The sequence below is a fragment of the Argentina anserina genome, chromosome 7 (assembly GCF_933775445.1).
Source record: "Argentina anserina chromosome 7, drPotAnse1.1, whole genome shotgun sequence".
In the NCBI taxonomy this organism is placed as follows: domain Eukaryota; kingdom Viridiplantae; phylum Streptophyta; class Magnoliopsida; order Rosales; family Rosaceae; genus Argentina; species Argentina anserina.
In genome coordinates, this window is record NC_065878.1 from 3,754,557 (window position 1) to 3,769,022 (window position 14,466).

General features: G+C 41.0%; 1 protein-coding gene across 1 annotated transcript; it reads left to right on the plus strand.

Annotated features, from left to right (window-relative positions):
- The first annotated feature begins 11,425 nt into the window (after nucleotides 1–11,425).
- On the plus strand, nucleotides 11,426–12,289 carry LOC126803428 (L10-interacting MYB domain-containing protein-like). Its single transcript, XM_050531238.1, has 2 exons — nucleotides 11,426–11,740; nucleotides 11,840–12,289. The coding sequence occupies exons 1-2, from the start codon at nucleotides 11,426–11,428 to the stop codon at nucleotides 12,287–12,289; spliced, it is 765 nt and encodes a 254-aa protein (XP_050387195.1).
- Nucleotides 12,290–14,466: the final 2,177 nt, after the last annotated feature.

The following is a 14,466-nucleotide window of genomic DNA, read 5'->3' on the forward strand; positions in this document are numbered from 1 at the left end:
CAAAGGATCGCCTGGTAGGAGGAAAGTAAATGAAAAGGGAGAAACATCCAAGAACGATGGCGACTTGCTTGGTTCCTTATCACTCCAGCAATTACAGGACATCATCACCAACTCAATTCGGGCTCAATATGGAGGTCCTTCTCGTGACTCCATCACTTACTCCAAACCTTACACGAAGAGGATCGACAGCTTAAGGATGCCACCGGGGTATCAGCCACCAAATTTCCAACAATTTGAATGTAAAGGAAACCCAAAGCAATATGTTGCTCACTTCGTGGAGACTTGCAGTAACGCCGGGACAGAAGGCGATCACCTTGTTAAGCATTTTGTTCGCTCGTTGAAGGGAAATGCCTTCGAGTGGTATACAGACTTAGAGCCGGAGTATGTTGATAGTTAGGACCAAATGGAGCGCGAGTTCCTTAATCGATTCTATAGTACAAGGCGGACGGTGAGCATGATGGAGCTAACTAACACGAAGCAACGGAAGGATGAACCCGCGATCGGCTACATCAATAGATGGCGCTCACTTAGCCTTGATTGTAAGGATCGACGGTCAGAGGTGTTAGCCGTTGAAATGTGCATCCAAGGCATGCACTTTGATTTGTTATACATCTTGCAAGGAATCAAGCCTCGTTCTTTCGAAGAGTTGGCTACTCGAGCCCACGACATGGAGCTAAACTTGGCAAGTCATAAGGGAAAGAATGAAACCCTGGTCGACCAACGAAAAGACAAAGCCTTCGGAAGCAGATTTGACAATGTTGTGAAGAAGCCTTCCAAAGAATCAATGGTCATCAATACTGCACCAGTTAAGATTTCTACGCGGGATAAGAAAGAGTTCAATAAGGTGGAACCTCCTCGAACCTACGATAGGAGTAAACGCACGTTAAAGGAGATGGAGCGAAAGACGTACCCGTTCCCAGACTCTGATGTGGCGGGCATGTTAGAGGATCTGCTCGAAAACAAGATAATAGAGCTTCCGGAGTGCAAACGTCCAGAAGAAATGCATCGAGTCAACGATCCGAAGTATTGCAAATATCATCGCCTCATTAGTCACCCTATAGAGAAGTGTTTCGTTCTTAAGGATTTGATAATGAACCTCGCCAAGCAAGGGAAGATTGAGCTGGACGTTGATGACATTGCTGAAGTCAATTGCACTACCGTAACATTCGGTCGTTCGAGCCGGTTCCACTCCCTTTTCACCCGATGAAAGCACCGTTCTGTTTCACAAATGAGGCGTATGAACATAAGAAGACCAAAGAAGTTAAAGAATGTCCTGCTTCCACACCTATCCTTCAAGTTGCCTCTAATGCCGATGATGAAGGATGGATATTGGTCAGCCGAAGAAGAACTCGCAAAGGTATGATATTAAATTCACCGATTGCCCAACCAAGCCATAAGAAATCACCTCCACGACGGGTGGAGAACGGACGAGGACGTTTTGAGATGAAAGTTGTTCCATATTTGTGGAAGCCTCTTCGCCGGAACTTGTCAAAAGAACACTTGCCGACAAAACAACCGAATGTCACTTCAATGGCCACAAGTTGTGAAGTTAGCTCCAAAGAAGACGAGAAGCCTGAAGCAAGAGAAACAGGTGCAAGTCAAGTGTTAAAGAAGAATGAGGTGTTGAAACAATTGGAGAGTCTACCTTTCCAACTTAACCTCTCTGACCTGATGCAATTGCCAAAATCAACGAGATGCGCACTTGTGGAGTTGCTTGTTAACGTAGGAAAACACTCTACAAGCATGAAGGAATGTGGCTCGTGTGATGCATATTGTGATACCATTCACTTCACAGATGATGACCTCCAATTGGGCTCTAAGCCACATAATCGGCATCTTTTTGTGACAGGGTACATGCGAGAGCGAAAGTTGAATCGCATGCTCATAGACAGAGGGTCAGCAGTAAATATCATGCCCAAGTCAACCATGTCTCAACTCGGCATCAACGTTGATGAGTTATCAAGAAGTCGTCTTATGATCCAAGGTTTCAACCAAGGAGGACAAAGAGCGATAGGGATGATCAGACTAGACATGTACATCAGAGAGCTAAAATCAAACACCTTGTAACATGTCATCGATGCCAAGACCTCATACAACTTGTTGTTGGGACGACCATGGGTACATGAAAATGGCATCGTACCATCCACTTTGCACCAATGCTTCAAGTTCTCTCGCGGAGGTGTGAAAATCGTGGTAGGAGATACCAAACCTTTCACAGAAGCCGAATCGTACTTTGCGGATTCTAAATTCTACACAGATGAGGAGTCAATGAAAGAAGTCATTCCGGTCGGAGTACCCTCCACGGGGAAAGTCACTAAAGTAGGGAGAATGATGCCAAATCAAAAGACATTGAGCTTCATGGTGAAGTGTCGCAAAAAGTCTCATCTGAAGTGGCAACATCGTCTGGAGAAAGAAAAGCCAGCCATGCCTTTCCGGTCTTTCGCTATGTTCCGAAGTCTAGATGAAGGGAGGGGGAATCTCCATTTTCGGGGACAAAGTCACAAGAGTGTCCACGAAAATTAGAAGAGGATGATGTGAAATTGTTGAAGGAGGAGTCAACATTGCCATTAATAAATGTGAGCAACCAAAATCCCACGAAGCAGCCATTAAAGGGGTTTGTCAAACCAAGTCAAGGTAAGACGGAACATGGATCGCTGCCCAAGAAGAGAACAAGTGAAGGGTTCGATCCTAACGCATACAAGCTGTTAGAAAAGGCCCGATACGACTTTGGTTCATCAAGCAAAAAGGACGACCAGATCGCAGCAAGGATGGCGCATGAGCTCGATGAGTCACAAAAGAAGTTAAGAGAGAAAAGGGCAATAGTTGATTCTTCTAAAGCTGGTCTCGGTTTCACTTCAAGCAAGCTAATCAAAATTTCAGGAAGGAGGAGGGCGGAGCGAGCCAATGTGCAACATATCAGTGTCAAGGTAGTTGAAGAGAAGAGTCAAGAGGTTCAGTCGACCCCTCGCATTTCGTCGTTCGATCGCATTCGTCCAAATTACCGAAGAGCAACATCTGAACGCATTGAAGGATCAATCACAAGGGTGTCGGTTCTAGACCGTGTGAACATGACAACAAGTAGAGGTTCAGTCTTCAATCGCATCGGTAGTACAACCACTCGGCCTTCCGTATTCAATAGGATGTCAAGTTCAGACAAAGATAAGAAAAAATCAAACCTCATTCCGCGAAAGCCTGCGTTGGAAAGGATCCAAGCACCTGAGGAAGGACAGATATGCAAGCGGAAGACAACTTGTAGTCGAGCGGAGAGCAAAGAAATCTGAAGTCTTATCCCATCATGAATGAAGAGGCATTGTATGTTGGAAGTGGATTCCACATATCAACTCAAAGTGAAGCAACATACCATCATATTCACTGGCCAAAAGGAGATAACAACACCAGCAACCTCGATAATGACGGTGAGGATGACATTGTCGAAACCTCTTATCATGTCACGGTGGCAGAAATAGATGCCGTAGAGCAAGACGATCATGAAGATTTTGAAATTGAAGTAGACGAAACTCCTCCAGAACTTGAAGACAGGGGGCAAGCCACTATGGATGAACTTAAGGAGATTATCTTGGGAACAGAGGAAGACCCAAGACCTATTTTTGTGAGTGCGTCTTTAAGTTCTGAAGAAGAAAAAGAACATCTTGATCTGTTGCTCGAGTACAAAGATGTATTTGCTTGGACGTATAAAGAAATGCTCGGCCTAGATCCAAAGGTAGCAGTTCATCGACTTGCTGTCAAACCAGAGGCTCGGCCGACCAAGCAAACACAAAGACGCTTTCGAACAGAACTTATTCCTCAAATTGAAGCAGAAGTTGATAAGTTGATTGCCGCGGGCTTCATTAGAGAGGTTCAGTATCCCAAGTGGATCGCAAACATTGTTCCTGTCAAGAAAAAGAACGGACAATTCCGCGTTTGTCTAGATTTTCATGACCTAAATGAGGCATGTCCAAAAGATGATTTCCCTCTACCAATCATAGAGCTCATGGTGGATGCGACAACCGGGCATGAGGTTTTGTCATTCATGGACGGATCATCAGGTTACAATCAGATAAGGATGGCCTTAGAGGATGAGGAACTCACTGCATTTCGAACTCCCAAAGGAATTTATTGCTATAAGGTCATGCCATTCGGGTTAAAAAATGCCGGTGCAACGTACCAACGCGTTATGCAGAAAATTTTCGGTGACATGCTGCACAAGTATGTAGAATGCTATGTTGATGATTTGGTTGTCAAAACAAAGAAAAGAAGTGATCACCTGCAAGATCTACGAAGAGTGTTCGACAGGTTACGCAAGTACCAGTTAAAAATGAATCATTTGAAATGTGCATTCGGCGTCAGTTCTGGAAAATTTCTTGGATTCATCGTGAAGCACCGAGGCATCGAGGTAGACCAATCCAAAATTAAAGCCATCCAGGAAATGCCAGAGCCAAGAAATTTGCGCGAGTTGAAAAGCCTCCAAGGACGACTTGCCTTCATCAGACGGTTCATATCGAACCTGGCGGGCCGCTGCCAACCATTCAGTCGACTCATGAAGAAAGATGTTCCATTTGTATGGGATAAAGCTTGTCGCAATGCCTTTGAGAGCATAAAGAAATACTTGGCGAATCCTCCGGTGTTGGGTGCACCTATCGCCGGGAAGCCTCTTATCATTTACATCGTGGCTCAAGAGAGATCACTTGGGGCTCTTCTTGCCCAAGAAAATGAAGTCAAAAAGGAGAAAGCCTTGTACTACTTAAGTCAGACTCTCACTGGACCTGAGCTAAATTATCCGCTGATAGAGAAGATGTGTCTTGCACTCGTCTTTGCCATTCAAAAGTTGAGGCATTACATGCAAGCTTACACAATACACTTGGTGGCGCGAGCCGATCCAGTTAAGTTCATATTATCTACACCATTTCTAACCGGGCGCATGGCTAAGTGGGCATTATTATTAAACCAATACGACATCGTATATGTGCCCGCTAAAGCAGTGAAAGGACAGGCGCTGGCTGACTTCCTGGCATACCACTCTATTCCAGCGGATTGGGAAATCTCAGATGAATTCCCGGATGAGGAAGTCTTCCTTGCAGAGGTCCTCCCTACTTGGAAGATGTTTTTCGATGGCTCATCTAGGGTAGACGGAGCAGGGACTGGAGTTATCTTTGTCTCTCCACAAAAGCAGATATTGCCTTATTCTTTCACTCTTGGGGAATTGTGCTCCAACAATGTCGCAGAGTACCAAGCCTTGATCATGGGATTGCAAACAGCGTTAGAAATTGAAATCCAAAGTCTCGAAGTGTATGGAGACTCGAAGTTGGTGATTGATCAACTGCTCACTAATTACGAGGTCAAGAAGGAAGATTTGGTACCTTATTTCCAACTCGCCACACAACTCTTGAAGGCCTTTGATAATGTTACACTCATACATGTGTCACGGAAAGAAAATCAAATGGCAGACACATTGGCAAACTTGGCGGCGACCTTGGCATTGTCTGGAGACGAAATTTTAGACATCCCAATTTAACAAAGGTGGGTTGTAACAACAAAACCTTCACTCCAGTGTGTCAGTTCTCATGTAGTGTCAGTTCAAACCATTAACGTTGAAGACTGGAGGCATCCTTTTATCGACTATCTTGAGCACAACAAGCTTCCCGAAGATTCGAAGCAAAGGTGGAGTATCAAGCAACGAGCACCGCGCTTCCTCTACTACAAAGAAACTTTATATCGGAGGTCGTTTGACGGAGTACTCCTTCGATGCTTGGGAAAAGATGAAGCGGTCAAAGCCATAGAAGAGGTTCATTCTGGAGTGTGTGGAGCACATCCGTCAGGACCAAAGTTACATTTCCAAGTAAGACGACTAGGGTATTATTGGCCTGCCATGGTCAAGGATTGTATGGACTATGCACAAAAATGCCAAGCTTGTTAGTTTCATGCCAACTTCATTCAACAGCCACCTGAGCCGTTGCATCCGACAATTTCTTCGCACCCGTTCGATGTCTGGGGAATGGATGCAATTGGACCAATCACTCCAAAATCATCGGCTGGTCATATGTACATTCTGGCAGCCACAGATTCCTTCTCAAAGTGGGCAGAAGCGATACTGCTGAAAGAAATAAAGAAAGAAAATGTTGTGGACTTCATTACTAGAAGCATTATACAACGCTATGGTATACCGCGATGCATCATCACCAACGCCAAGTACTTCTCGAATACCGCAACAGAAAATTTGGGCAAGAAATTTCACTTCAGGCTTCACTTTTCTTCGATGTATAACGCTCCGGAAAATGGATTGGCAGAAGCATTCAATAAAACGCTATGTAACATTTTGAAGAAAACTGTCAGTAAGAAGCAGAGGGATTGGCATAAGAAATTGGGCGAAGCTCTCTAGGCTTACAGAACGACGTATCAGACAGCCACAAATGCTACACCTTATTCTCTCGTCTATGGTGTCGAAGCCGTGTTACCATTAGAGAAAGAAATCCCGTCATTGAGAATCGCTTTGCAAGAAGGTCTCACAAATGAAGAAAATGTCAAGTTGCGCCTGTAAGAGTTAGAAGCTTTGGACGAGAAGAGGCTTGACGCACAACAACACCTGGAATGCTACCAAGCTCGGATGTCACACGCCTTCAACAAAGGTGTTCGACCACGGTCATTTCAAGTTGATGATTTAGTCCTTGCTGTTCGAAGACCCATCATTATGACGCACAAGTCTGGCTCCAAATTCAAGTCAAAGTGGGATGGTCCTTACGTCGTCAGAGAAGTTTACACCAATGGAGCTTACAAAATTGTGGCGGAAGACGGTTTGAGAATCGGTCCCATCAACGGCAAGTTCTTGAAGAAGTATTATGCTTGAAAACAAAAGAAAATGCTCTAAGTCCGCACGAGCCTAAACTGCACAAGACACCCAAAAAAAAAGTACGCTCCAAGTCTGCACGAGCCTAAACTGCATAAGACACAGAAAAAAAAACGCTCCACATTTGCATGAGTTTAAACTGTACAAGGCACCCAAAAAAAACCTTTGAACTACGTGATGACTTGATTCCTTCTTTAGAAGGATACGTACGCATCTTGAGAAAAACAATCTTAAGTTCAGTCACATCAAAAAAAATAAGGGTTTGATTGAAAAAAAAAAGAAAAAGAAGAAGAGATAAGCAAATCCTGATCATTCAAGTCAGTTGTCACACCCAGGTCAAACCCTTGAAGCTGCTCTGACGCTCTTCAATCTTTGTTGCATTCTGTTCTGGAATCTCTCAGATTTGGGATTTCTTCTTTAACTTGAAGCTGCTCTGACGCTCTTCAATCTTTGTTGCAGTCTGTTCTGGAATCTCTCAGATTTGGGATTTCTTCTTTAACTTGAAGCTGCTCCGACGTTCTTCAAAGCTGGCTCTCTGTTCTGGAATCTCTCAGATTTGGGATTTCTTCTTTAACTTGAAGCTGCTCCGACGTTCTTCAAAGCTGGCTCTCTGTTCTAGAATCTCTCAGATTTGACACTTCTTCTTTGACTTGAAGCTGCTCCGATGTTCTTCAAAACTAGCTCGAATCTCTCGGATTTGACACTTCTTCTTTGACTTGAAGCTGCTCCAATGTTCTTCAAAACTAGCTCGAATCTCTCGGATTTGGCACTTCTTCTTTGACTTGAAGCTGCTCCGACGTTCTTCAAAACTTGCTCATATCTCTCGGATTTGGCACTTCTTATTTGACTTGAAGCTGCTCCGATGTTCTTCAAAACTAGCTCGAATCTCTTGGATTTGGCACTTCTTCTGTGACTTGAAGCTGCTCCGACGTTCTTCAAAACTGGCTCGAATCTCTCGGATTTGGCACTTCTTCCTTGACTTGAAGCTGCTCCGACGTTCTTCAAAACTGGCTCGAATCTCTCGGATTTGGCACTTCTTATTTGACTTGAAGCTGCTCCGATGTTCTTCAAAACTAGCTCGAACCTCTCGGATTTGGCACTTCTTCTTTGACTTGAAGCTGCTCCGACGTTCTTCAAAACTGGCTCGAATCTCTCGGATTTGGCACTTCTTATTTGACTTGAATCTGCTTTGACGTTCTACAAATCTTATGTTCTAGATCAACAAGTCTTGCATCGTGAAGAAAACCCTTGAAAGCCGCCATGGTGAATGTGATGCGTAAAGCCTAACACGCTTTTGTTGACTGCTGTCAAGTCTATGAAATGAGAGTAGTCAAGCGATTAGGTCGTTTACGTTCTTCAAACTCTTGAAAGCCGCCATGGTGAATGTGATGCGTAAAGCCTAACACGCTTTTGTTGACTGTTGTCAAGTCTATGAAATGAGAGCAGTCAAGCGATTAGGTCGTTTACGTTCTTCAAACTCTTGAAAGCCGCCATGATGAATGTGATGCGTAAAGCCTAACACGCTTTTGTTGAATGCTGTCAAGTCTATGAAATGAGAGCAGTCAAGCGATTAGGTCGTTTACGTTCTTCAAACTCTTGAAAGCCGCCATGGTGAATGTGATGCGTAAAGCCTAATACGCTTTTGTTGACTGCCGTCAAGTCTATGAAATGAGAGCAGTCAAGCGATTAGGTCGTTTACGTTCTTCAAATCCGCCAGAAATCAACGCGTTTCGAAAGAAGTCGAATAGTTTGATTGATCGCAGCGCTTGAATTGATTGTCAAAATCTTACAAAAATAAAATAGAGGTCAAATTCAAAAAAAAAAAATTTAATTCGGATTAAAAAAAAACTCGGACGAAAAAACAAAATCTGGTCAAAGTCCAAAAAAAAAATCTGGTCAAAGTCCCAAAAAAAAATCTGGTCAAAGTCCCAAGAAAAAAAAACAAAGTCAAAATCAAAAAAAATGGGGTCGCACCGTAAGCCTGTGGGCAAGCCCGCACATGATCACACCAGCCGGAGTCGCACCGTAAGTCTGTGGGCAAGCCCGCACAGAATCGCACCAGCCGGGGTCGCACCGTAAGCCTGTGGGCAAGCCCGCACAGGATCACACCAGTCGGGGTCGCACATTAAGCCTGTGGGCATGCCCGCACAGGATCATACCAGATCTTTTTTTTATAAACTACCCGAGAGCAGCCTAGAAATTCACAAAAACTCTCCCCCTTTCTTGCAATCCGATCTCCGGCGACTCTACACCTCCGGCCGGTACACCACCTGCATCACCACCAGCTCGCCGTCGTCGTCCTCCCTCCGGCCTTGGATGGCCCCGTCGCCGCCGGAAACTGGAGAACAAAGGAAGAGACAGTCGGCTCTTTCCGACGTCTCCCACCGCCTCTCCGGCCAGCGTTTGGATCAACTCCGGTACTTTTCTTCTTCTCCTTTTCGTGCTAAACAAGTCTGTGTAATTAGTTCTTGGATTAGATGAAGATTTGAAGAATTTGGATTTTAGAAGTTCTTGAAGCCGTGTTGTTCTTCGTGCTTCGATGGAAAAGGCTGCTTCTGCTTGATTCCATTATTCATGATACATGTTGTGAAGTCTTGTTGTTAGCTTCCGTGGATCGAATTGATCAAAATTCCAAATTGCTGCCCATTGGTTTGTTGAAATGAACTTTGCTCCCTTACCTTGCCGAGAGGCTGCCTGAAGAAAAAAAGAAGAAGAGAAGAGCAACATCAGTCAGTAAGGGGCTGAAAATAAGAAGTTTCAATTCATGGGAGACTACCTTTTCTTCTGTGTATTGAATCAAGAGAATTGCAGGTGATTAAATAGGAGATTATAAGAAAACTTTACAGGGACAAAATGATGGAAAATGACACCTCTGCCAGAAATGGAGGATGCACTCACACTGTGTTGATGGCTTTTGCCCGAAATGGAAGGTATGGGATCAGCCACAATAAAAAAAAAGGATGATGGGTATCAATGATAATGATGGGTATGGGCATCAATGATATCATTTGCCTCATCATATGCACCATCATGAACAAAATACCTATTACTGTGGACCGTAAATTCCGATACATTTTCAGTATTACTGTCGTGAGGGCATAGACTTTTTCAATGATGGATAGAAAAAATTTCGAAAAAAATTTCTAATTCAAATATATGATGGAAAGACTACAAAATTTGCGGAGCCTTTGAAGGCAGCTACACAAATTCTCCAAATCAAAATACATACTTCAAGCTGCGTTTTCGACACGTAACGACGAGATGTCTGCATCACGACTTGAAGTGGGGGCATTTGTAGACACATGAAATTTAATGAAGTAAATTATCTTCGTTAAATAATTAAATCGACCAAGAGCCCGACAAAATTGCACACGTGGCCAAAAGTCAACAAAGTTGGTGCGGATCCGAATAAAACTCGTGTCAGCACATAAATGGATGATCGTAATCGAAGCTACGTGATTTCGAATTGCATCATAAAATTGAATGTCATTGACGATTCGAAAATAGGTAATCGGACATTTTATTAAATTAATAATTTTTTTAAACTGTCATAATTAAATCAATTATTTTTCTGTTTAATTTAGTTATGAGAATAACTAATTTTAAATTAATCGGAAAATACATATTGATTTAATTATACAATTAAAGAAATTTATTATTTTAGTGTCATTAAAATATTCTACAAAATAGAAACCTTGACACTATAAATACACCCCTTCAACATGAAGAGAGGAGGATTTTGAGACTTGGAGAAGAATGAGAGAAATCACTTGAGCAAGAATCACTCTCGACAAATCCCGAAGTCTCTCAAGTCCATGAAGATCATCAAGTCCATGAAGAATCATCAAGCGGCCAAATCGCTCGTTGTTCATCAAATCCAAATCGAACCTCAAGTCCACGAAGAATCATTAAGCGGCCAAATCGCTCGTTTTTCATCAAATCCAAATCCAATCCAAACTCAAGTCCACGAAGAATCATCAAGCGGCCAAATCGCTCGTTCTTCATCAATCAAATCCAAATCAAACTCAAATCCTCAAGATTAAGTGCATGTCACCCTTGAGCCAAATCACATACGAAGATAGAATCAGAGGAGTTCACCAAAGATTGTAACCCCGCGCTTGATATTCAATAAATTACATTTATTTGTACACGTGTTTGCATTCTTGTTAGTTTTCAGATTATCGTTCAACACATGTTATGTAGTACTGTGTTAGTAATACAATCCCCAACATGTTAGTAGTTAGATCACTTAGATGCATAGATTTTTAATGTACCACATGTGTATCTAAATAAGTTCAATTACTGTTATGATTAATTTAAACATCTCTTGTTGTTTTGAATTCAATCAAATTAACATATATTCATCTTCTGCATTCTTTAGGTAAATAGCCATTCTGATTAAGGAGAGAGCTGCAGTAACTTACAAAACAGTAGTGTTCCCAAGGTATCTCCTCAAATTCGAACCTTAACAACAGATGAACTATATTCTTGAACATCATGTTAACTTATGTATTTGGTGACATGTGCATGGTTCCTATATAGTTGTGTACTTGATTGTGTGTTTTCATTACGTATATGTGATAGATGACAAATTCCAAAGAACAAGCTAGTTGGAATGAGAATTTAGTTGAAGTTTTTGTTGACTTGTGTATCAAGGAGGTGCATAAAAATTCAAAGCCAGGTTCTCATTTTAGTTCAATTGGATGGAAGACTATTGTCAAATCTTTTGTTGAACAAACCGGAAAAGATTATACCAGAAAACAACTAAATAAGTGGGATTCCCTTAAAGGTGACTGGAAATCATGGAAAACATTGAAGAGTTTAAAAACCGGTCTTAGGTGGAATCCTGTACTCAACACCATTGATGCGGATGAGGAGTTTTGGCATGAACATATTGGGGTACGCGAATCAGTTTCTTTCAATTTATTTATTGATAAATATATTTACAATAGGCTGTTTTTCATACATCTTATGATAAATGCTACTGTTTTTATGCAGAAAATAAAGGAATATGCAAGGTTTAGAAAAAAAGGAATATCACCCGAGTTTGAAGCCAAGTTGGATCAGCTGTTCTTAGGTACTATAGCTACTGGAAAACATGCATGGGCACCATCTTCTACACTTCCTATCCCAGATAGTCCAGAGGAAGGTGATAATGATAACTACCATAAAGGTAGTGGTGACTCTGATGAGAGAGATGTATCCACCAACACTTTTCCTAAGAGGAAAAGAAGTGAGAGAGCTTTGAAAGATAAGGAAAAACTTCCTGCAAAGAAGGAGAAGGTTGGGGGTGCTGCTCAGTTGGCCAAAAAAATTGGCAGAATGTGTTCGGCAATTGAAAGTAGAAGTACTGCATCTTCAACGGTGCATAATGCCCGCACTAGTATTGCTGAAGTGATGAAAGATGTCACTACATTGCCTGGAGTTGAGCAGGGCACTAGGTTGTAGTTCTTTGCTACTCGACTGTTTTTGAGTCCAGAGAAGAGAGAGATGTATTGCACTATGGATGATCCTAACATGAAGTTAGAATGGTTGAACTTTGAGATGACCGAAAAATGAGCTTATGCTATTTATGAGAAATTATTAGTTTCGTATTTTGATATCTTACCTCAAGTTGGAATGTTACTCAAGACCATGAAACTATGTTTTATCTTCTATTTTTCATCATGTTGACACCCTTTATATATATGCATTTGAGTTTTGTTATATTTGTGTCTCTATTAAATTGTTGATCATTACATTATATGAATAGTTTTCATTTATATGATTTACATGTTTAGCCCTTGAAATTTGCAGGTTTTGTCATTGAATTATGAACAATCCAGGTCATGATGATGAAGTTGACGAAGAGATATTCTTGCGAGCTGTGCAACTTAATGCTCTACTGATTCAACATTATTATGAGAAGTATGTCCACAAAACTCCTTGTATGACATCTGAACAAACAAGTTATAGGTGGATGATGGAAGTTTTATGTGGGAATGAAACCCGGTGTTATAATGCTTTTAGAATGCAAAAGGACGTATTTTATCGCTTATGTACTGATTTAGAAGTTATTAACAAGGAGTTGTTAGGTTCAAATAGAACTAGTCATATGGAGGTCGTGGGAATGTTATTGTATTTGTTAGGACAAGGATGTGGAATTAGATCGGTAGGAGAACGATTTCAGCATTCCAGTGAAACCGTGTGTAGATATATTAGTGAAGCAATGGATCTAGTGCGTGAGCTAAGTAAAAAAATAATTAAGCCAGAGGATCCTGAGTTCAATGGTGTTGCACCGGAGATAATGAGGGATATAAGATATTATCCATATTTTAAGGTAATTTTATTATTTGCTTACAAATATTAGACAATATAATTATTTATAGTAATTTTCAAATAACAACATTATTCACAGGATTGCATTGGGGTTATTGATGGAGTGCATATTCTTGCTTCAATTTGCGATGACGAAAAAAATCCATACATTAATAGGAAAAGATTTCCATCACAAAATGTTATGGGGGTATGCAATTTTGATATGCAATTTATCTTTGTATGTGCGGGTTGGGAAGGGTCAGCTCATGATACAAGAGTATTAAAATCGGTTCTTCGAAATCCTAATATGAACTTTCCTCATCCTCCACCAGGTAATATATTTAATTTTAGTCAAAAATTTCATTTCAATTCATGCTTCAAATGACATTTTCACAAATTTTATTACATGATAATTTTGTAGGAAAATATTATGTTGTGGATTCAGGATATCCCACACTGCCAGGGTATTTGGGACCTTATAAAGGGCCATCACAACACTTCCAACAATATCATGGCCGAGAACCAAGAAATAAAAGAGAACTATTTAACCAAGCACACTCTTCACTTAGAGGAGTTATAGAATGCTCATTGGAGTTTGGAAAAAAAAATGGAAGATTTTAAAAGACATGCAAGGATATTCATTCGAGAAACAAGTGAAGATTGTCATCGCTACTATGACACTTCATAATTATATCCGAAGATATGCACATCGTGATAGACATTTTGTCTGAGGCGAAGAAAGGGAAGGTGGTGGAGATGAGGAAGATGATGATGATGATGATGATGATGAACAAAATCATCATGGCGCACAAGAAATTGATATATTAAGAGACATGATTGCTCAAAGTTTGATGAATGCACGTTATTGAGTATTTATGTATTGACATGATCCTAATCAGAACCAAATTATCAATATCAGAGTATATTGGTTTAAGATAATTTTAAAATTATCCAGTATTAATATGCCATATATTTTTAGGCATTGTTTTAAACTAAAATTAACTAAAAATTATCTTACATGTCTAAATTGGTCATTTGACAAATTAAAAGCATAAGCTAGTTTGAGTTTACCAAACGCTTTGCCATTACTTCTATTACTAACAGCTACTTATATAAGCTAGTTTACCAAACAGTCTGCAACTTTATTTATCAACCACTTATTTTCAGAAATCAGCATAAGCCGACTTTTTTTATAAGCCCAGCTGTATCAAACACACCAAAAACTATCGAACTTGTAATTATTGGTTGCAATAACAAACAGGTGAACGGTAAAAAGAGATAGTCAAAGTAGATGTACCAAGCACTTTGTTGGTAGGGTTTGTGAAGGG

Coding starts and splice junctions, on each gene's coding strand:
- LOC126803428 (XM_050531238.1), top strand. CDS start 11,426: ATGACAAATTCCAAAGAACAAGCTAGTTGGAATGAGAATTTAGTTGAA. Junction 11,741..11,839: donor TTTGGCATGAACATATTGGG/GTACGCGAATCA, acceptor GTTTTTATGCAG/AAAATAAAGGAATATGCAAG.